Source organism: Bombina bombina, chromosome 5, assembly GCF_027579735.1.
Source record: "Bombina bombina isolate aBomBom1 chromosome 5, aBomBom1.pri, whole genome shotgun sequence".
Lineage (NCBI taxonomy): Eukaryota > Metazoa > Chordata > Amphibia > Anura > Bombinatoridae > Bombina > Bombina bombina.
Genome location: NC_069503.1, coordinates 204972703 through 204996773, shown reverse-complemented (window position 1 = coordinate 204996773; position 24071 = coordinate 204972703). Strand labels below are relative to the sequence as shown.

The 24071-nt window shown below is 41.2% G+C and overlaps 1 protein-coding gene across 1 annotated transcript in view; it reads left to right on the top strand.

The window, feature by feature from the left end:
* LARP4B (La ribonucleoprotein 4B) overlaps window positions 1-20890 on the top strand; it is a 921178-nt gene extending 900288 nt beyond the window's left edge. The window contains exons 14-15 of the mRNA XM_053715674.1: window positions 17076-17184; window positions 17333-20890. Coding sequence (XP_053571649.1) covers window positions 17076-17184; window positions 17333-17623 — 400 coding nt within the window. The 3' untranslated portion in view covers window positions 17624-20890. The remainder of the gene's footprint in view (window positions 1-17075; window positions 17185-17332) is intronic.
* The last annotated feature ends 3181 nt before the right edge of the window (window positions 20891-24071 follow it).

Below are 24071 nucleotides of genomic sequence, written 5' to 3'. Positions count from 1 at the left end.
AAGTCCAAATTACTTAATATACCTTTCAAGGGGCAGTCTTTATTTGGGCCCGGTTTGAAAGAGATTATCGCTGACATTACAGGAGGTAAGGGCCACGCCCTACCTCAAGACAAAGCCAAAGCTAAGGCTAGACAGTCTAATTTTCGTCCCTTTCGGAACTTCAAAACAGGAGCAGCATCAACCTCCACTGCACCAAAACAGGAAGGAGCTGTTGCTCGTTACAGGCAAGGCTGGAAGCCTAACCAGTCCTGGAACAAGAGCAAGCAGGCCAGGAAACCTGCTGCTGCCCCAAAGACAGCATGAACCGAGAGCCCCCGATCCGGGACCGGATCTAGTGGGGGGCAGACTCTCTCTCTTCGCCCAGGCCTGGGCAAGAGATGTTCAGGATCCCTGGGCACTAGAGATCATATCTCAGGGATACCTTCTAGACTTCAAATTATCTCCCCCAAGAGGGAGATTTCATCTGTCAAGGTTGTCAACAAACCAGATAAAGAAAGAAGCGTTTCTACGCTGCGTACAAGATCTGTTAATAATGGGAGTGATCCATCCGGTTCCGCGGTCGGAACAAGGACAAGGGTTCTACTCAAACCTGTTTGTGGTTCCCAAAAAAGAGGGAACTTTCAGGCCAATCTTAGATTTAAAGATTCTAAACAAATTCCTAAGAGTTCCATCGTTCAAAATGGAAACTATTCGGACAATCTTACCCATGATCCAAGAGGGTCAGTACATGACCACAGTGGATTTAAAGGATGCTTACCTTCACATACCGATCCACAAAGATCATCACCGGTATCTAAGGTTTGCCTTCTTAGACAGGCACTACCAGTTTGTAGCTCTTCCATTCGGATTGGCTACGGCTCCAAGAATCTTCACAAAGGTTCTGGGTGCCCTTCTGGCGGTACTAAGACCGCGAGGGATTTCGGTAGCTCCATACCTAGACGACATTCTAATACAAGCTTCAAGCTTTCAAACTGCCAAGTCTCATACAGAGTTAGTTCTGGCATTTCTAAGGTCGCATGGATGGAAAGTGAACGAAAAGAAGAGTTCTCTTTTTCCTCTCACAAGAGTTCCATTCTTGGGGACTCTTATAGACTCTGTAGAAATGAAGATTTACCTGACAGAGGACAGGTTAACAAAGCTTCAAAATGCATGCCGTGTCCTTCATTCCATTCAACACCCGTCAGTAGCTCAATGCATGGAGGTGATCGGCTTAATGGTAGCGGCAATGGACATAGTACCTTTTGCACGCCTACACCTCAGACCTCTGCAATTATGCATGCTAAGTCAGTGGAATGGGGATTACTCAGATTTGTCCCCTACTCTGAATCTGAATCAAGAGACCAGAAATTCTCTTCTATGGTGGCTTCATCGGCCACACCTGTCCAGGGGGATGCCATTCAGCAGGCCAGACTGGACAATTGTAACAACAGACGCCAGCCTACTAGGTTGGGGCGCTGTCTGGAATTCTCTGAAGGCTCAGGGACTATGGAATCAGGAGGAGAGTCTCCTTCCAATAAACATTCTGGAATTGAGAGCAGTTCTCAATGCCCTTCTAGCTTGGCCCCAATTAACAACTCGGGGGTTCATCAGGTTTCAGTCGGACAACATCACGACTGTAGCTTACATCAACCATCAGGGAGGGACAAGAAGCTCCCTAGCAATGGTGGAAGTATCAAAGATAATTCGCTGGGCAGAGTCTCACTCTTGCCACCTGTCAGCAATCCACATCCCGGGAGTGGAGAACTGGGAGGCGGATTTCTTGAGTCGCCAGACTTTTCATCCGGGGGAGTGGGAACTTCATCCGGAGGTCTTTGCCCAAATACTTCGACGTTGGGGCAAACCAGAGATAGATCTCATGGCGTCTCGCCAGAACGCCAAACTTCCTCGCTACGGGTCCAGATCCAGGGATCCGGGAGCGGTTCTGATAGATGCTTTGACAGCACCTTGGAACTTCGGGATGGCTTATGTGTTTCCACCCTTTCCGCTGCTTCCTCGATTGATTGCCAAAATCAAGCAGGAGAGAGCATCAGTGATTCTAATAGCGCCTGCATGGCCACGCAGGACTTGGTATGCAGATCTAGTGGACATGTCATCCTGTCCGCCTTGGTCTCTACCTCTAAGACAGGACCTTCTGATACAGGGTCCATTCAAACATCAAAATCTAACTTCTCTGAAGCTGACTGCTTGGAAATTGAACGTTTGATTTTATCAAAACGTGGTTTTTCTGAGTCGGTTATTGATACCCTGATACAGGCTAGGAAGCCTGTTACCAGAATGATTTACCATAAAATATGGCGTAAATACCTATACTGGTGCGAATCCAAACATTACTCATGGAGTAAGGTTAGGATCTCTAGGATATTGTCCTTTCTACAAGAAGGGTTAGAAAAGGGTTTATCAGCTAGTTCATTAAAGGGACAGATTTCAGCTCTGTCCATCTTGTTACACAGGCGTCTGTCAGAAAATCCAGACGTCCAGGCTTTTTGTCAGGCTTTAGCTAGGATCAAGCCTGTGTTTAAAGCTGTTGCTCCGCCATGGAGTTTAAACTTAGTTCTTAACGTTTTACAGGGTGTTCCATTTGAACCCCTTCATTCCATTGATATAAAATTGTTATCTTGGAAAGTTCTGTTTTTAATGGCTATTTCCTCGGCTCGAAGAGTCTCTGAGTTATCAGCCTTACATTGTGATTCTCCTTATCTGATTTTTCACTCAGACAAGGTAGTTCTGCGTACTAAACCTGGGTTCTTACCTAAGGTGGTCACTAACAGGAATATCAATCAAGAGATTGTTGTTCCATCCTTGTGTCCAAATCCTTCTTCAAAGAAGGAACGTCTTCTACACAATCTGGATGTAGTTCGTGCCCTCAAGTTCTACTTGCAGGCAACTAAAGATTTTCGCCAAACTTCTTCCCTGTTTGTCGTTTATTCTGGACAGAGGAGAGGTCAAAAAGCTTCTGCTACCTCTCTCTCTTTTTGGCTTCGTAGCATAATACGTTTAGCCTATGAGACTGCTGGTCAGCAGCCTCCTGAAAGAATTACAGCTCACTCCACTAGAGCTGTGGCTTCCACTTGGGCCTTTAAGAATGAGGCCTCTGTTGAACAGATTTGCAAGGCTGCAACTTGGTCTTCGCTTCATACTTTTTCCAAATTTTACAAATTTGACACTTTTGCTTCTTCGGAGGCTATTTTTGGGAGAAAGGTTCTTCAGGCAGTGGTTCCTTCTATATAATGAGCCTGCCTATCCCTCCCGTCATCCGTGTACTTTTGCTTTGGTATTGGTATCCCAGAAGTAATGATGACCCGTGGACTGATCACACATAACAGAAGAAAACATAATTTATGCTTACCTGATAAATTCCTTTCTTCTGTTGTGTGATCAGTCCACGGCCCGCCCTGTTTTAAGGCAGGTAAATATCTTTTAAATTATACTCCAGTCACCACTTCACCCTTGGTTACTCCTTTCTCGTTGATTCTTGGTCGAATGACTGGGACTGACGTAGAGGGGAGGAGCTATATGCAGCTCTGCTGGGTGAATCCTCTTGCATTTCCTGTTGGGGAGGAGTTATATCCCAGAAGTAATGATGACCCGTGGACTGATCACACAACAGAAGAAAGGAATTTATCAGGTAAGCATAAATTATGTTTTTTTACATAGAGATGCTCAGGTGATATTTTCCTGTCGGCTTTTTACAGTTATACTGCATTAGTTTCAAGTGATTTAGCATATGAGTATTATGTCCCTTTAACATTACCAACTTACTGTTTGTATTTGTGTGTTCTGTTGCCCGATACCTGCATCTTTTTTATGTTTTTTTTACAAGACCTCTCTTATAAGATTTACAGAATGTGATGCTAGAGATTTCTCCTTTTATCCTGCTCTTAAAGGGACATAAAACACAAAAATTTTCTTTCATTATTCAGATACAGCAAACTATTATAAACAACTTTCCAGTCTACTTTTATAATCAAATTTTCTTCGTTTTCTTGTTATCCTTTGTTGAAAAACAGGAAGGTAAGTTCAGGCGTTTTGCACAAATGTTATACATTAGCAAGAGCACTAGATGGCAGCACTATTTCCTGTCATGTAGCACTCCAGACATGTGCACATTACCAAGTTAAAGTAGTGGTTGATGGGGGAAAAAAGTTTTATTTTAAAATTCAATAGCCAAAACATGGAAGCAAAGAAAAACACTCAATAAAAATAAAATATTCTGCTGGAGCATGAGGAGGAGGGCTGGCAAGTTTCAGCTTGTGCCTTAAAGGGACATTAAACACTTTGAGATAATAATATAAGATGGTAAATCATATGTATAAAAAAACTCTCTAATATACTTTCATTATTTATTCTGTTTCCGTTTCCTGTAATTCCATTCTGAAATTGGGAGCTTTTCAGATACTGTTAGAAATGGAAGTGCGGAACACTGTTATATTCCACACAGCCATTGGCTGCACACTCTAGTGACCTATTTATATCTGTCTCTAATTGGCCACAGCAGAGAAGGTAACCTAAGTTACAACATGGCAGCTCCCATTGTTTTATAGACACTAAAACTTTACACTTATTTTGTCAATATTTAAACCGCAAATGCAACTTTAAAAAGTACATCTACATGTTATTATCAGACTATTTATTTCAATGCACCATTTTATCTAGCATGTATTTAGTGTTTAATGTCCCTTTAATCATAGTCCCTACACCATTACACACAATGATCACTTATATACATCCATGTTTCACTCTTGATCGGTTAATGAATCCATTAGTCCTTTCCTGGATATATTAACCCACAGTTATTTAAAAGTACAAACATTTAAGCTATAAATGTGTCACTCCACATGATTAAGAAACGATATATATATATACAGTTATACAAAATTCCCTTTAATACTATTACTTAAAAAGAGCTCATTAACTTAAAATACGAAGCTGTATATAGTCGTTTATGGCTCACCATAATTGCAAATAATATATGTATCTATATCATATGCCATTCTTATTAACCCCTGAATTACGAGACCTTATTATATAATTAAAAATGGGGTAATGATGGCATAACATCAATGTATATCAAAATTATTATGATGTTTACATTATCTTCCAGAGGTCTGTTCTGCCTTGGCATGTTTAGAAAGAAACGGCTTGTCAGTTTCTCACAGATGCAATTTTTTATACACTTTCAATTTAACCCCTTTAGAGAAAACCTTCAAAGTACTGGAGAAATGTTAGCATTTTTACTATATTTAAACAGAAATATAGAGCCTTGTTTTTTTTATTTACCTATCAATACTAATATTTCTTTTAAAGGGACAGTCTACTCCAGAATTATTGTTTTTTAAAAAGATAATTCCTTTTTTCTTCATAAATGGGAAGAGTCCACAGCTGCATTCATTACTTTTGGGAATTCAGAACCTGGCCACCAGGAGGAGGCAAAGACACACCAGCCAAATGCTTAAATACCTCCCCTACTTCCCTCATTCCCCATTCATTCTTTTACTTTCGTCCCAGGAGGTTGACAGCTCCACAAGCAATCAGCGTTGACGAGTTTCGCTGCCTGCTTTTTTTCTCTCAAGTCCATGGCAGAAGCAACGCTACCATCTGTCACACTTGAAGGGCCCTGTTCCACGGCGTAGATTCCAGTAAGATCGTTTTATTTTACTTTCATCATGGATTACAACTGTTTATCCGAGAGGGGCTACAACCTTTCGGGGATAACTTTAACATAGGGTCTCAGTGAGGCTCCTTTTTGTATCTCGGAATCAAGGGTTAATATCTCCTGGGGGGGTTTATTGAACAGGGGGGTTTATAATCATGTTTTTTATGTGATTCTGTCTGCTACTGTGTAGTGTTGCTTCGGCTCATGGATATTTTGGAACATAACAGCCTATGTCTAGTGACGCAGCCTTTACGGTCGGGCATGCTTTTGCATGGACTGCATGGTTTAGCTTGTGACCGGGCGTGGCCACATTTAGGCTCTCCATTTCCGCATTCCTGAATCTGTTCCTCGGGATCGGGGAATCAGGTGCCCACTGAGCAATCCGCCTCTGGGGATTCTATTTCCCAGGAGGCGAGTTCCCTACCACCAACTCGCAGGTAACCCAAACACTACTTATCTTGTATGGAGTGTGGCCTGTTCCCACCGGAGGTTACAACACGGTTCCGCATGGCAATATCGTTGGCGCATCTGCACCTCCCGGGAGTGTGCTTATGATATTGTCCGTGTTCCGTTAACCGGGGGGTCGTCAGGCGTGGGATAGCCTGGTTCAGTTCAGCTCTCCAGGGGGTGCAACTGCCCCTGAGGCCTCAGAAGGTCACCCTTCAAAGCCGGTGTTTTGTTTTGTCCCGGCAAAGGTATGTTGCGCGTTTTGTTATAGACTGGCACGCCTTTGTGTTCTACTGAGGCATGTTTTGGCGTTGCTGGAGGATCCCACTCTTAATGGGTCTGGGGATTCTCAGTCTTAATCTTCGACTGGCTTGCTTGCATAGAGAGAAAATCTTCTTATAGTCTTTATTTGTGTATCCTTTTCCAGTTCTGAGCTTGGAAGTCTCGGACCCCTGTTGGGCTGGTCCTGCGGGTCTGTCCGTTTTTCCTGGGCAATAACCTACGGGTTGCCTTATCTTTTAATCCTGTGAGGATGATTTTTATTTGGTCTAAAGCTCATGTTGTGTGATATTTCCTTAGGGAACCTCAGTCTCTGGAATTGATACTCGCGATTTTGTGGTTGCACTGTTTACTTTGAGGACATACTAGTCTTATGTTCTATCTGGCTGTTCTTTTTCCCTCTATCTCAGGGGAGACTCTATGTGGCTTTGACAGTGCTGGGGCCCTTGGTTTTAGGCTGGTCCTGACTGGGTACAAATCCTTCTGTCTTTGAGGCTTAGTTCAGACACATAGTGCCTTTTTATGTCCAGTTGGTTCGGTGAGGACGCCTAGTGATCAATATGATTTGTGTTGTTTACTTGTTATTTTACAAGCTTCAACTAGCATCCTGAGAGGACTTGATAGTCCGTGGTTGCTTAAGGGCATGGGGGATTGGTTCAGTCCTCATTCGCCTTTCAATCTAGTGGGCCGGGACTCCGTTGAGATCCGCAACGACATGCTCAGTCTTTTGCGATTTTTCCGGGAACTAGAGTGTTCCTTCCCGTTGTGGGTTGGAGGCTTGGAGGATTTAGGTTCTTACGGTTTTGCCTTTCATGGTATCTTTGGAAGTGTCCTTTTAGGACTTGTTCCTTTTAGGGGCTCGCTTCCTTTGGGTCGAGACTTCAGGACTACGTTTGGCTTTTCTGGCGGCCTTGGCTGCTTAATTAGGAAGTGAAGGCCGTGAGGCTCTGTCTTCCTTCGGGAGTTTGTCGTCTCAATATCAGGGGCGATAGGAGGTGTCTCTTTTTCCAAGCTTTTTGCTTAGGGGATGTTTTTCTGCCTGGTTTCAGGATGCTTTGTTTACTTCTCCCTTTGGGTGTGGTCCTCTGGAACGTTAATTTGAAAGGATTATGGAGACTAGCCTTTCTTTTCTATTCTCTTTCGGGTGACTTTGTTCTCGTTCTCATTTCTCTTTGTGCTGCTCTTGGGGCCTTTGTGCTCTAGAGAAATTGCGTGAGTTTGTCACAGCCTAGCACCTTGTTAGGGGGCTGTTTACCTCCGGCCAAGGGTGTTCTCTTCCCTTTGGGCTGGGAATTACTAGTGAGTCCTGTACCCATTCTCCGAGTTCCCCGGTTATCATCCCCTGTGAGGTCTGATTTCTTCAGACGGGGTATCTGTTCCCTTGGGGGGGTGTTCATTCTAGGACAATTCTGGGTCCAGGGTTCTTGTCTTGGATCCTTCTTGGATGTCTGGAGACTTATGATCCCTTAGACTGGTTTGGGACGACCCAGTTTTTTCAGGCACCCTATGGTGCGACATAAGGGCTAGCTCATTGGGCTTGCAAGCAGGAAGGCCAGAGTTCACATCCACCTTCGGGTACTGGTTATAAACTTTAAGGCCTGACTTGTCCTTCGGGCGGAGCGTGCTCCTCTTCATGGGGAGTTTTTTCTCCTTCCCTTTTGAGGGGATAGTTTTTCTTCCTTATGAGCTGGGTTTCCTCGCTCTGGAGGGTCATTCTCCTGCCCTGTGTGTAGGAGGTTGGATCAGGGGGCATATTTTTGTAAGGGGCAGCATCATCTGCTTTGTGGGCTCTGTTCCACCTTTTGGAAATTGATCTCTCTACGTAGAGACTGTGACAGGTCTTCCTACGGATCTATTGCACTTTTCTCTGTTCCAGGTCCTAGGGGGTTCTCCTTGAGAGTGCCTTATTTTGGAGGAGCGGATTGGGTTGGCACCCAATCTCTGTTGGGGTGGGTGAGTCCCCCCTTTTTTCTTTCTATTCCCTGGGGGTTTGTGGTTGGGTTCTTTCTGTCCCCCCTGTCTATCAGACATGTCTGTCACTTGGGCTGGTCCGGTGTTGGAGCAGGATCTGAGATCTGGTGCTCTGCTTTTTCGTCCTCTGAGCATTCGAGGTACGGTAAGCCTCTGAGGTTTCTTCTTCTCCATGTTAAAGATTTGTGGGAAGGACTGGCAACTCTTAGATAGCCTGTGACGTTATCCGCTGGTTAGTGGATACTTAGCAATCTGAGGAATCCTATCTTCAGCTGCTTTCTACTTGCCCCACAAGTATTTAACTTTCAGAGTCATGTTTAGATGACTGCAGCGTGCAGTGTTTTTGCTTCAGGTGTTGTTCGTCAGACCTATCTGAGCTTGCTGCACGAGGTTTCGTTTATGAATATTTTGGTATTCTGAGCTACCTTTTTGTGACTTGGGGACCTTTGTCTTCAGTTGCTTCTAGAGTGTGGTTGCACTGTTAGGGGAAGATCCTCTCTCTGTTTCAGATTACCGGCCTTTTCCATGGTTTCTGTATTTCTGGGGTCTGGGCGTTGCCTCCCCTTTTTTCCATGAGACTGGTTGGGTCTCTGTTAGCCTGACCCGGTTTCTCTGTTTTTTTGCTCTGTTTTTTTGCTCTGTGTTTGTGCCCTTTTTTAGGGGTTTTTTTCTGGAGTTCCTTATGCTCAGCTAGCTCAGCATACTAATGCACTGTGGCTAATCTGCACTGTAGCAAACCGAGGGTTGCAAGTTCATTCCCTGGCGAGGTCTACACAGCCTTTCCTCCTTTTGAGGTTGATAAAATGAGCAGCGCCTTAAGTCCCTTAAGGTGGATTAGCTGCGCTTTACAAGTACAATCATGTTTTCTCTGTGTCTTTTCTTCTTTGTGGAAGAATACGGTAGTTTGTTCCCTTTCTTTAGTAAGGGGTGGGTTGTTTGGAGACCGACTGCTGGGCGACGGTGTCTCTTGGAGGCTGTTGACTCAGTCGAGTCTAGTTCTTGTGGTCTCTAGCAAGGCTTGTGGACTATCTGCGGGTCAGTGTCCTTTTCCCTTTTCTTTTTCAAAGTTGTTCTCGGCTTCGGACGAAGCAGGATTTTGTTGGGATGGGGTTTTCAGGTCTGGTGCCCTAAGAATGGGCCGCCTCATGTACCCTCCCGTTTTTGCATTCAGTGTCCTCTATAGCTTGGGTATTGTTTTCCCAAAAGTAATGAATGCAGCTGTGGACTCTATCCATCTGAAAAGAAGAAAATGATCAGGTAGCATAATTTAAGTTATTACCTATTCCCCAGTTTTACACAATCAACACAGTTATATTAATACACGTTTTACCTTGTATCTAAGCCTCTGCAGGCTGCCCTCTCCATTTATAAAGAAAAACTTAAATTATGCTTGCTTGATAATTTTCTTTTCTTCAGATGGAGTCCACAGCTCCCCGCCCGTATTTTTTCTGTAGTGCGTCTTATTTTTGTTCTTCTTGCACCTTTTCACCCTGATTTCCTCTACTGTTCCTTGTTCCCTCGGCAGAATGACTGGGGGATGAGGGAAGTGGGATGAGTATTTAAGCCTGTGGCTGGGGTGTGTCTGCCTCCTCCTGGTGGCCAGGTTCTGAGTTCCCAAAAGTAATGAATGCCGCTGTAGACTCTTTCCATCTGAAGAAAAGAAAATGATCAGGTTAGCATCATTTATTACCTATTCCCCAGTTTTGCACAATCAACACAGTTATATTAATACACTTTTTAGCTTGTATCTAAGCCTCTGCAGGCTGCCCCCTTATTTCAGCAGAAGCATGCAGGATAGTGTTGGAAGTTATCCAGCTTGCTGGTTCCCTGTACGGTCACTGTATAATCGGTGCATATACAGATAGTCCTTCTCAGGAATGCACCTTAATTGTGGGGATAATGGGAATATTGTTCTATGCCCATTTTGGTATATTTCATGCCAAACATACTGGTTGTGCAGTCATAACATAAATGGGTTCTAAAAGCTTATCTGAGATCCTTTTTGTTCAGAAATAGCAGATATGCTGACCTCCCTCCATGCTCCCTCCATGTGATCGTTTTGTAGGCCCCCCTCTTCCTTTTTTTTTTCCCCCCATAAGGCAGGGAGAGTCCACGGCTTCATTCCTAACTGTTGGGAAATACAACACCTGGCCACACCCCAAAGGCTTAAATATCCCCCCCACCCCAAGGCAGAACATACTGCAATGTGCAATCTCATCATAGAACATTTACTGTTTCTGCAGAATTATTTTTTGCCTGCACTTTTAATTTCTGTCTACAGGTGTCACTGTTCCATTTTCTCGCAATGTAAATATTTACTACGTTCCTCTCTCTTCAGTTTCCTCTCCCTTCCTGAACTCCAGTGCACAGGGTAAAATTAGTCCTAGAGGAATTTTTGTTGAAATGTTTCCCTTACTGTGGGATTGCATCTTTAGCAATGGAGGACTCTGATAATATGTTAGAAGGTTCTGCACCTTCTATTATAAATACCTGTTTATATTGTGAGGAGGCAGTGGTTTGTCCACCTGCTCAATTTTGTTCCAATTGCCTAGGTACTGTCCTAAAGTCTAAGAAGGGAGCTAAATCTACTAACCCCCTAGCATAATTGGTCCCTTCTTGCCGTCAACCTCTAAGGATTCTTTGTTCCGGGAAATGTCTACCCTATCCCCTCAAACCGCTGCACATGCAGTTCCCCACGGAGCCTTATACTCTGGCTGGAGGGGGCTTTTTCCCTGCTGACTTTACCACGCAGTTAAAATCTGCTATGTCTGCGGCCCTGAGTGCATTACATATCTCTGGGATTCAGCTAATTTTCAATCGGATTTAGCCAGTATGTCTCAATTGTCCGAGGATGAGTTAACCTCTTTAGCATAAGAGGGTGAGCTCTTGGAGTTTGAGACTTCATGTACTAAACCCCCTCCTTCCGAGGAGCCCTCCTTTAGATTTAAGATTGAGCTTCTGCGTTTTTTGTTAAAGGAGGTTTGGTCTACTTTAGAGGTTCCAGAAGCATCTCTACCAGAGGAACCCAAGATTCCTACGTTAGACAGGGTTTATGAAGACAGAAAGGCTCCACAAACTTTTCTGGTCCCACTTTGCATGGTGAATATTATCAGCAGTGAATGGAAAAGAGTTTGAACTCCTTTTTCCCCGGTCCCTGATTCTTAACTAGAATTGTGGGGTTCTATCCCTATGGTGGATGGTGCCATTTCGACGCTAGCTAAGTGTACTACTATCCCTCTGGAAGATCGTTCTTCCTTTAGGGAGCCCATGGACAATAAGTTGGAGAGATTTTCTGAGAAGAATGTTCACACACACAGGATTTTTATTTCAACCGGCGGCGGTGTGACTTATCGAGGTGGAATCTCCCCTCGAGGATATTCAGGAGAGGATTAAGGCTTTAAGAATAGCCAACTCTTTTATCTGTGATGCGAATATGCAGATTATACGTCTGAACACAAAGTCCTCAGGTTTTGCGGTCCTAGCTCGCAGAGCTCTCTGGTTGAAATCTTTGTCTGCGGATATGGTTTCTAAATCCAGACTCCTTTCTTTACCCTTCAAGGGGAAGGTGCTATTTGATCCAGGCCTGGTGCTTACCCTTCCGCAAGATAAAAAGAACAGACCTAAGGGACGGCAATCCTCTCATTTTCGTTCCTTTCGTTCGGACAAGTCCCAGAGAACTGATTCATCCTCCAAGCCTAAGCAACCCAAAAGTACCTGGAAACCTGCTCAGTCCTGGAATAAGTCCAAGCAGACTAAAAATCCTGCAGATAACAAATCTGCATTAAGGGGCGGTCCGGGATCGGATTGAGCAGGGGCAGACTGTCATTTTTCTCAGATGCTTGGTTTTAGGATGTTCAGGACCATTGGGTACTGGAGGTTGTATCTCAGGGGTACAGGATAGGATTCAAATCTCATCCGCCCCGGGGCAGATTCCTACTCTCCAGGCTGTCTACAAGACCAGAGAAGAGGACAGCCTTTTTAGATTGCATAAGGGATCTATCCTCCATAGGAGTAATAGTTCCTGTACCTGCATCAGAAAGAGGTCTGGGGTTCTATTCAAACCTCTTCGTGGTTCCCAAAAAGGAGGGAACTTTTCGGCCCATTTCTGGACTTGAAGTGCCTAAACAAAGCATCCCCTCCTTCAAGATGGAGACTATCAGATCGATCCTTGCCCTGGTTCAGGAAGGACAGTTTGACTACCATTGATCTGAAGGATGCATACCTGCATGTTCCGATCCACAAGGATCATTTTCAATTCCTAAGGTTTGCTTTTCTGGATCAACACTACCAGTTAATAGCACTTTAGTTTGGCTTAGCTACTGCTCTCAGAATATTTACAAACGTTCTGGGTGCTCTCATGGCGGTGGCCAGAACCCAAGGAATTGCAGTAGCACCATACCTTGATGATATCTTGGTACAGACACCATCTTTTCGTCTGGCTAAAGATAACTCAGAATTTTTTCTGAGTCTTCTTCGGTCTCATGGATGGAAGATAAACTTGGAAAAGAGTTCTCTTACTCCAAATACCAGGGTGAATTTCCTGGATACAGTTATTGTCTTGGTATCCATGAGGATCTTTCTAACAGATCAAAGACGTTGCAAGCTGACATCAATGTGCCTTGCCCTCCAGGTCGCCTCAAGATCTTCGGTAGCTCAATGCATGGACGTGATTGGACTCATGGTGTCTTGTATGGACATTATTCCTTTTGCCAGATTCTGTCTCAGACGTTTACAACTGAGACACTGGAACAGCGATCATTCGGACCTGTCACAACAGATCGTATTGGACAGCCTGTCAAGAGATTTGTTCTCTTGGTGGCTTTGTCAAGATCACCTGTCTCGATGCACGTGCTTCTTGAGACCGTCCTGGGAGATTGTGACTACGGACACCAGCCTTTCAGGCTGGGGAGCAGTCTGGGGTGCCAGGAAGGCACAGGGGTTATAGACTCAGGAAGAGTCCACTCTTCCAATCAGTATCTTGAAACTCCGGGCAATCTTCAATGCGCTGAAGGCTTGGCCCCTTCTGGGTTTGTCCCAGTTTATCAGATTCCAATCAGACAATTTGACGACTGTTGCTTACATCAACCTTCAGGGAGGAACGACGAGTTCCTTAGCAATGAGAGAGGTGTCTCCAATCCTAGAATGGGCAGAAGCCCACAGTTGTGTATTGTCAGCGATACACATTCTGGGTGTGGACAATTGGGAAGCAGACTTCCTCAGCAGACCATCTTTTCACCCGGGCGAATGGTCTCTCCACCCCAAAGTGTTTGGAGAGATTTGCAGCACATGGGGTATGCCGGGGATAGACTCATCTCTTTCCTCCATTGCCTCTTCTCCTTCGTGTGGTGGCCTGCATCAAGAAAGAGCTAGCATTGGTTATTCTAATTGCTCCTTCCTGGCCGTGAATGACTTGGTTCGCGTATCTGGTGAGAATGTCCTACCTTGTCGCAGGGACCTGCTGATACAGGGTTCCTTACTAAATAAAAATATAGATTCTTAGGCTGACTGCGTGGAGATTGAACGCTTAGTCTTAGCCAGAAGAGGATTCTCTGAGAGTGTCATAGACACTTTGATTCAAGCTTGTAAACCGGTTACTCTGCACATCTACCATAAGGTATGGCAAACTTACCTTCACTGGTGTGAGGAGCGTGGTTTTTCGTGGCATAAGGTAAAATTTGCCTGAATTTTATCTCTTCTACAGAATGGTTTGGAGAAGGGTCTATTTGCCAGTTCTCTGAAGGGACAGATAATCGGCCCTGTCGGTGTTGCTGCACAAAAGATTAGCTGAGCTTCCGGATGTTCAGTCCTTAAAGTCTCTGACTAGGATCAGACCTGTGTTTAGACCTGTGACTCCGCCTTGGAGTTTCAATCTTGTTCTTCGTGTTTTGCAGCAGGCTCCGTTTGAGCCCATGCATACTGTTGACATTAAACTGTTATCTTGGAAAGTTTTGTTTCTATTAGCCATTGCCTCTGCTTGCAGAGTCTCTGAGATCTTGGCTTTACAGTGTGACCCACCTTACCTTGTTTTTCATGCCAATAAGGCGGTTTTACGTACTAGGCTTAATTTTCTTCTTAAGGTGGTGTCCGATCGTAACATCAATCAAGAGATTGTTGTTCCTTCCTTGTGTCCCAATCCTTTTTTTGCGAAGGAACGTTTGCTTCACAATCTGGATGTGGTTCGTGCTTTGAAATTTTACCTTCTGGCTACTAAGGAATTCAGACAATCTTCATCTTTGTTTGTCGTTTATGCGGGTACACGTAGGGGGCAGAAGGCCACTACGTCTTCCTTAACAAAATAAGATACAACAGAGCTGAAAAGTACTTGAAAGTACTAGAAAGCTTAGGGTTAAACTTTAAACAAGGTGTTATATTAGGTCAAAACAAATCAGGTCTGACTCGTGTTACCACTATAACATTTAATAAAACAAACTAGTCATCCAATATATTGAGTATAAAAACAAAATTAAAACAAAAATGATTATATTGAATGTCTCCTCTAATAATGATTATCCGGATGTGGAAAAATATCTAAAATGTCCTTTAACACATGGAGTATAAAACATCTAATACGCTCAATACCACCTTATTTAAAAAAAATGGAATATTCGGTCCATTGATAAAAACAAAATGAGAAGTGATGTCTTGAAATATATTCAATGCAGTGGGTATGAAATGGCTTGTATTGTAGCAGTTTTTATACAATTTGCAACATCTTGTCAATGTGTATATATTGTATGTATACAGATTTCAACAATCCGTCTTGAAAAAGCCCTAGTTGGGCTCTGAGAGGGTCTGCTGCATTGATTATCTGTTAAAGTGAAACACGTCGAAAATAATCTAAGGGGAACTTGTAGACTAATCAAGACTCTGCGTAGAGTATAAAGAAATTGTTGTCATTTTACGATTTTGACAGACGAGTATCCGCTAACTAAGATTGTAAGGATACGTTAGCCCTGGAGATCTGCCATTTACATAAGATCCATCCTGCTTGATCCGTCCCATGACGTAGTCACAATTTAAAGATCCGACTTGGACCGGAAGTGTGCAGGAGAGACACACCTTGTGTACAAGACACATCCAAGACCGGAAAATGACAGGAAAATAACCGGAGGTCACAGAACCTGGACGAGACCACAAATATCGGAAGAGGGACCAGTACAGTATCTACAATCTGTTACAATATATACACATTGGCATTGATGTTGCAATTTGTATAAAAAAAGCTACAATACAAGCCATTTCATACCCACTGCATTGAATTGAATATATTTCAAGACATCCCTTCTCATTTTGTTTTTATCAATAGACTGTCTATTCCATTTTTTATATAAGGTGGTATTGAGCGTATAAGATGTTTTATGCTCCATGTGTTAAAGGACATTTTAGATGTTTTTCCACATCCAGATAATCATTATTAGAGGAGACGTCCTCAATATAATCATTTTTGTTTTAATATTGTTTTATACTCAATATATTGGATGACTAGTTTGTTGTTTTATCAAATGTTATAGCTGTAACACGAGCCTTATTTGGTTTTAACCTAATAGAACACCTTATTTAAAGTTTAACCATAAGCTTTCTTGCAGTTTTTTTTAGCGCTGTTGTATCTAATTTTGTTAACTACTTTCTGTTCTGACTGTGAGACAAGTCCTACAATAGCTCTTTTAGGGTTGAAAGTGTAGCACTGTTAGTCACACCTATTTTACACACTAAGTCTTCCTCGTCTTTTTGGTTGAGGAGTGTCATCCGCTTGGCTTATGAGAAAGCGGGACAGCAGCCTCCTGAGATGATTACGACTCTTTCCACTAGAGAAGTTGCTTCTTTCTGGGCTTTTAAGAACGAAGCCTCTATGGATCAGATTTGTAAGGCGGCTACCTTGTCCTCCTTACACACTTTTTCTAAATTTTACAAATTTGATGTGTTTGCATCGGCTGAAGAAGCTTTCGGGAGTAAGGTTTTGCAGGCTGTGGTGCCCTCAGATTAGTGTCCACCTTTTTTATTTATTCCCTCCCGTTATTGCTTCAGTGTCCTGTGGAGCTTGGTTATTGTTTTCCCAACAGTAAGGAATATTGTCGTGGACTCTCCCTGCCTTATGGAAAGAAAACAAAATGTATGCTTACCAAATAAATTCCTTTCTTTCCTGGCAGAGAGTCTCCACGACCCCACCCGTTAGAATTTTTTGGGCGGCTCCATTTTTGTTATTCTTCTAGGCCTTTATACCCTGATGTTTCTCCTACTTTTCCTCATTCCCTTGGCTGAATGACTGGGGATGGGGGAAGTAGTAGGGACATTTAAGCCTTTGGCTGGGTTGTCTTTGCCTCCTTATGGTGGCCAGGTGTTGTATTTCCCAACAGTAAGGAATATTGTTGTGGACTCTTCCTGCCAGGAAAGAAAGGAATTTATCTGGTAAGCATATATTTTTTTTTTTAAGTAGTAGTTGTATAGCCTCCTATCCCTCCCAAACTTGTTTTCCGTAGCCTAGGGTCCCGCTACTCCCTCTGCCGCTGGGCCGCCTCCTGTCTTTACTCCCACACCACCTACCTGCACCAAAGGAGATGGTTAGACCGTGTCACTTTCTGTGACTATCGGAAAAATCTGTCTTCATAAAAGTGTAGTGGTGTATATTTGTCTTTTTATTTTATTTTTTTGCCTATGTAGTATTTGCATGTATATTTCTGAAGTGAAATATGTTTAATGTGTTTGGGTGTATATTTTATTTTATCAGGGATCCTAAGATTGTTGATGTTCACCAGAGGGAGTCACCAACTATAGAAAGGATTTCAGTCACACTTAATACTGCTAGTAAATCGGTTCAAGTCAACGGGGCTGCTACAGTAAGTATTATTGGAGTAAAAATAACAAATACAGTGATGTTCAATTACAGAAATGTAAACTAGAGTAAATATATCTACATTACCCTTATTTAGTTCTAATGAATTTTGGATTTTATGGGAAAATTAAGTGTAATGTGATCTTTAACAGGAATTAAGAAAACCCAGTTATGCAGAAATTTGCCAGCGAACAAGTAAAGATGCACCGACATTGCAACCTTCTAAGGAACAGAAGCAAAACACAGCAGTTTGTGCGAAAGAAGAAAGGAAACTTCCTGACACTTCTACAGAGAAATCAAGGGATAATCCTCCAACAAAGTCAAACCCCGGACGACCCAAAGACCAGAGGAGACTGTCAGGCCGCAGGTCTCCGCCGCCTCCTCTAGCTATTGGAAAAAGAGTAAATAAAGAACCTGGAAGCCCATTAAAATCTCCTCAGTAAAAAAAAAATGCAAAAGGTGACCTGGTAAATGATGCATTAGTGGTCATGCCCTTCTCGCATACAGTGAATGAGTAGCTGGATAACAGCTGTTGGCAGTTCACATTTTGCTTAACTTGCATTTCCCTCAATCTTATTTTGTGATCCTCATCAATTTTCAGCCCCAATTTTTATATAATATCCTTATTGTTTTTGAATCGAAAACATATTTTATTTGCTTTTCACTAGTTAGTGAACTTGCATTCATATCTCAAAAAGCTTTTCTGTTAATATTTTAGAGAGCTTACTTTTCTTTCATTAGTACGCTTATTTTGGTGTACGAAATGGTTGAACATTTTCTTTCTTTTTTTTAGTTTTCATTTTTTAATATATGTGTAAAATGTAGATTAAACCTGATATAAACTTGGAAACAAGTTGTTTTTTGGGTTTTTTTGTTTTGAGTTTTTTGTGTTTTTTTTTAAATCACAAAATAAAGTTTAGTCCCTAGAATGTTAAGGATACATTGATTACAATATAGTAGAATATTTGTAACTGCCACCAGCCTGTACCCAACTTCTCATTCCATCAATAAGAGTTGATACAATCGTGGATTTCAAAGCACATTGTTCTTAAATAATTTTGGAAGAAAGAGTACAAGCGCTTGTTGGTTTATCTCAGTGCTCTGTTTAGAGTTTTTTTTTTTTTCCCTCAAATACGTTAATCTTTTTGGAAAAGATTAATATATCTTCCTTATGGGCTGTTCATTGTTCATTTCACTGCTGCACCAGGAAATTTCTGCGTAGAGCTGACATCTCCCATATCTACAACCATTTATTTTTGTGTGATAATCTATTTGCTCTTTATATTAAGTGGTGGGAGATGCCTTTGCCATAACCACCTGGGAATGAGTTCTACACTAAAAAGTACTTTCTGAAGGACAAGGATGCACTAAATTTAGCTCGTTTCTAATAAAGAGGCTAAATTATTTTACTTTAAAATGTGTAAGGATAAAAGTATTCAGAAGAGCGTAATGGTCCATATATTAGTAGACCTGATGCTCATAGAGTACAGTTTATTCCACACAATGTTTATTTAAACAGCCGTTTTTTTTTCTTTTGTTTTTTTTTTTTGCTTTTCGTTTTTTGATTAATTTTTTAAAGAAATATTTCCATCCAATATTTAAAGACTTGAATTTTATTTAAACTTGAAAATGACTTTGCCTTAACTTTTGTATAAGACAGCTTAGATTTAATTAAGTCTGACCCATGTTAAGGGCCAGCATGAGTGAAATACAGAATTACTTGGTTTCAGTATATATGTTATGACTGATCTGAGTAATAACACTGTTGTACCGGAACTAGCAACAGTTTTTGTAATATATATATATGATCGCAAACATTTGATCTTTTTTTTTCTTCTATTTTTTTTTTTTTTTTTCAGATTGTTGAAATGTAAATGCAAATAGTCAATACTGTATTAAATATGTGCACTTGAAAGTATGTGCTTTGCTTGTACAGTTGTAAATAATCAGAACATATAAAAATGGTACCCTACAGAAAAAGCTAAAAAATTATTGTTGATATATTATACATGTTGCTGTTAAGCTGGATGTAGATAAACTAAATGTTGTGGTTTGGATATTTACTTTCATCTGTTTCATTTTTGAGTTTTTGTTTTCTTACTTTTAATTCTGGTGTGTTGGACTAATTTTGCCTATTCACTGCAAAATGGAGAGTTCGAGAGTCTTACTTGGTAAACAAAAACCCTCTTTCTCTTATCTTCAAATCTACACATTTACCTAATTTTGTGTGTATATAGTGACTACTGGACCCTTTTATCAATTTAGTAGATACACAAAGTAATTTTGCTTTGGATACGGTTTCTTTTTTTCTTCTTTTTTTTTTAATGAAATACTCAAAGGCTGCCAAAACCTTGAACCTTACCACATTGTCTTTCCAAGAGTCAGTAGCAATGCCGATTTTTAAATACTGACATGTACCTCCAGTTCCTTCCATTTTGTTTTAAAGGTTCCACCCACCCCTGAGCTTTTATTTTAGTTGTTTTCTGTCAATCAGTTTATCTCTAGTATGTTGCAGCTTAAAGTGTATTTACATTTTTTTTAAATAAGTGAAATTCTTAACCTTACACAAAATGTAATTCCTTTCATGGAATTCTATTATATGTTTGCAGATGAGGTCCCTGCTTTCTATAGAAGGGAGTTTCAATTGTGTATAGTACATACCACTATATATTTTTTTTTTCCTCCGCTGAAATTTTGAACATTGCAATCAATGATAACAGATTTTCAGCTAGGTAACTTGTTCAGGCTGAAACAATTTTAATCTGAAATCATTAAAATTCACCCAGTCCACATGCAGTACAAAAATGTGCTGTTGCTAACTTTGTTACATATTTAAACAAAGAACTGGAACTCCATATAGTGTTTGTCCATTTTGTATGCATTTTACAATCCACAAGAGGTTTTACAGTATTGGTTGCAGTACTCTTATGCTGCATCCAACTTTTATGCACAGCAAGTGATAGAGATTTGAATTATAGGAGTTAATTGTATTGAGATCTTCTAAAACAAGTCACAATGTCACTTTTCCTATAATTTTACCAATACTGGGACATTGTGCCTTTAAGTAACTAAGAGCAAATAAATACTCACTTAGCTGTTGTTGGGTTTGGTGATCAGCAGTTGAGAGCTGGTGTAAATCTTTCTGTATCTCTTGTCTGATTACAATTATTTCTGTACAAAAAACCTTTTACACTAACAGCTGCAGGCAGTTGAATACTTCTGCACAGCTGCTATTTTCATGCAACAGAAATGTCATACTTAAACATTCTAAGGGTTGTCATTTTGTTCTTTCTTCCATTAAGACTGGAATCGAGCTTATGTGTAAACTTGGTAATTTAAGTTTGTGACATACCGTGTAAAATTGTCTAATTTGAAAAAAATGTAGGTTATGAAAAATAAAGATTTAGGCACTGTTGATATTTTCTATTTTATTCTCCTAATGAACAAAATGTGTGTATGTATGTATATAAATATATACATACACGTTATTACTGCTGATAACTAGTGATTTCCTTACAACTTGATTTTTATATTTTAAGAACAGAAATGTGACTAAGATCCTAAAATTGCTTTGAGGATGTTGTGGCATAGTTTAAATAAATCCATTATTTTGATAAAATAAATTCACAGCTGTTCTTTAAGGGAATCTACTAAACAAAAAAATATGTTCAAATTATATGTAATTATTTATAAAACATTTTTGTATTGAACTCCAGGGTTTTGTTTCCCTTTTTGTTTCTGAATTCCTTGTTTCAAATTGACCTTAAAATCCTAGATCAGGTTATCTTTTGTAAGTGTGTTACCTCTCCCATTAATGGTCTTATGCACATTTCAGCTGATACAAATTACTGGCAAATGAGACAATGATTTGTACAAAGACCTACTTATGCACCCCTGGAGCACAGTTGATACTTGAAGACACATCCAGTGACGTCATACAGAAAGTCAGAAGAACGCCATTTATACAAAGTCAGACATAAACTAATTTAGAGGAGTTGGAAGGAGAGCCAAATCAGCTGACTCAACACAAATCCTTTTACAGAGTAGTTTAAGAAGTAAGAGAGAACTTACAAAGCTAAACTGAAAGGAAAAAGACCAGATTATCACAATTTTACAAAAACACTTAACTATATTGTAGTATTATATCCTCCTTAAATGGTCATTGTAGTGTTACAATTACATGCTCTAATCTGTTAATGTAATTTTAACTAGTGTAGCTGGGTTGTGCAACTAGAGGCGATTGGATTGGTAGCAGTTACCACTTTAAGACCAGTTTGTTTAAAGGGACGTGAAACCCGAAATTTCTTTCATGATTCAGATAGAGCACTGGTTTTCAAACCTGTCCTCAGGCCTCCCTAACGGGCCACATTTCTTTGATATAGGTGGCGAGAGTCCAAGATCTGTTACGTATGGTATATATATATTCCTACCACAGGAGGATGCAAAGTTTCCCAAACTCCAAAAGCTTATAAAACCACTCCCACCTCACTCATACATTAGTTTTTACTTTGCCTCCGTTGGATGTGGTGTAAGTAAGATGATGTGCTTGATTTTCTTCAGTGAAAGGTGCTTCAGAGCATATTGAAGCCCAGTTCCCCTCAGTACAGTGCTTGTCAGAGGGATTTGATTGGAGTATTGCCTCATGATACAATGTTTTCACCTCATGGGAAATCCTTCATGGGCTTTCTGTAAATTCGGTCACAGGGACTCGTCTTCTGCCTCCCTTTACAGATCGACTTTATACTCCTATTCCATTACCCCTGCTGATGTTTCAGTACTGTTTTGGCTGTCTGTTACTAACTGGACAAGTGTCTACAAATAAGTATATTTCTTTTTAATGACACGTTGAGTCCACTGATCATCATAATTACTATTGGGAATATCACTCCTAGTCAGCAGGAGGAGGCAAAGCACACAACAGCAAAGCTGTTAAATGCCACTCCCCTTACCCACAACCCCCAGTCATTCTCTTTGCTTGTGTTAGTTACAAGGAAGGGGTAACGTTTGGTGTCTGATTCTTCAATCAAGAGTTTATTTTTTGAAGCAGAGCAAGTTTGCTTTGTTTTGTCTTTAAGGTTTTTGCCGTAGTCCACTTCACTCTCTTCAGTAGAGCAGTGGGGGCTTTTAAGCTTTTGGGAACTAGGGGGGTATAATCCCCTCTGCGCCTCCCATAGGAGTTTAGCTGCCCCTGTTTGCTGGTAAAGTATGAGAAGATTGCTCAGTCTTTTTGTCTCTTCCACAGGTCTATGTAAGGAGTTTCTCTTGTAAGGTGTATCCAGTCCACGGGTCCATCCATTACTTGTGGGATATTCTCCTTCCCAACAGGAAGTTGCAAGAGGACACCCACAGCAGAGCTGTCTATATAGCTCCTCCCCTAACCCCCACCTCCAGTCATTCTCTTGCAACTCTCGACAAGATAGGAAGTATCAAGAGATATGTGGTGACTTAGTGTAGTTTTACCTTCAATCAAGAGTTTGTTATTTTTAAACGGTACCGGCGTTGTACTGTTTTACTCTCAGGCAGAAATTAGAAGAAGATTCTGCCTGGAGGTTTGATGATATTAGCGGTTTGTAACTAAGGTCCATTGCTGTTCTCACACATAACTGAAGAGTATGGGAAAACTTCATTTGGGGGAACAGTCTGCAGATTACCTGCTTTGAGGTATGTTCAGTATTTTTAATTCTAGAGAGATGAATAAGTTCTAGAAAATGCTGACAGAGCCTTGTGTATTTGAGGTAAGCCTGATGCAGTGATTTAACGACTGGGATCATGCTTCAAAACAGGGTAATACTCATGTTAATACTCATATTACTTAGTGACAAAATGTTTTACATGTTTCATAAATAGGACGTTTTTTTCTCTGAGGGAGATAAGTCTTTATTTGGGGCCTAGTTTTCCACATGGCTTGTTAGATACTCCAAGGAGTATTTTCTTAAGGCCCCTCTGACATCCAGTACATGGTGGGAGGGGCCTATTTTCACGCTTTAGATGCGCAGTTTTCCTTCAGACTGAGACATCCAGCTTCCCTAGAGGAGTCCTCTGGCATCTGAGGACCATTACAAAGGGTTTATTTCTGCACAAAATCGTATTTGAGGGCAGGTAGGAGCCTCAGCAGAGCTGTGGCAAGGTGAGCAACTGTCTTTTAACGTTTTTTAAATCCGGTTTATGGCCTAAGGGGTTAATCATCCATTTGCAAGTGGGTGCAATGTTGCTTTAGTCCCTTACACACACTGTAAAAATTTCAAAGACTTTACTATATTTTTACACTGTTTTGCAGTTTATGTGCTAGTTTTTTTCTCTTAAAGGCACAGTAACGTTTTTGTTTAATTGCTGTTTCACCTTTATTAAAGTGTTTTCCAAGCTTGCTTGTCTCATTACTAGTCTGTCAAACATGTCTGACATAGAGGAAACTCCTTGTTCAATATGTTTGGAAGCCATTGTGGAACCCCCTCTTGTACCAAATGTACTGAAATTTCTATAAACTATAAAGACCATATTATGGCGCTTAAAGATTTATCTCCAGAGGATTCTCTGACTGAAAAAAGGAAGATTATGCCATCTAGCTCTCCCCATGTGTCAGAACCTATAACTCCCGCTCAAGTGACGCCAAGTACATCTAGCGCATCTAATTCTTTTACCTTACAGGACATGGCGGCAGTTATGAATGCTACCCTCTCAGAGGTATTGTCCAAACTGCCAGGTTTACAAGGAAAGCGAGACAGGTCTGGGGCTAGAACTAATACAGAGCTTTCTGACGCTTTAATACCTGTGTCCGATATACCCTCATAATACTCAGAAGCCGAGGCAGGTGAGCTTCTATCTGTTGGTGACATTTCAGACTCAGGGAAGGCGTTACTTCAGTCTGATTCTGAAATGACAACGTTTAAATTT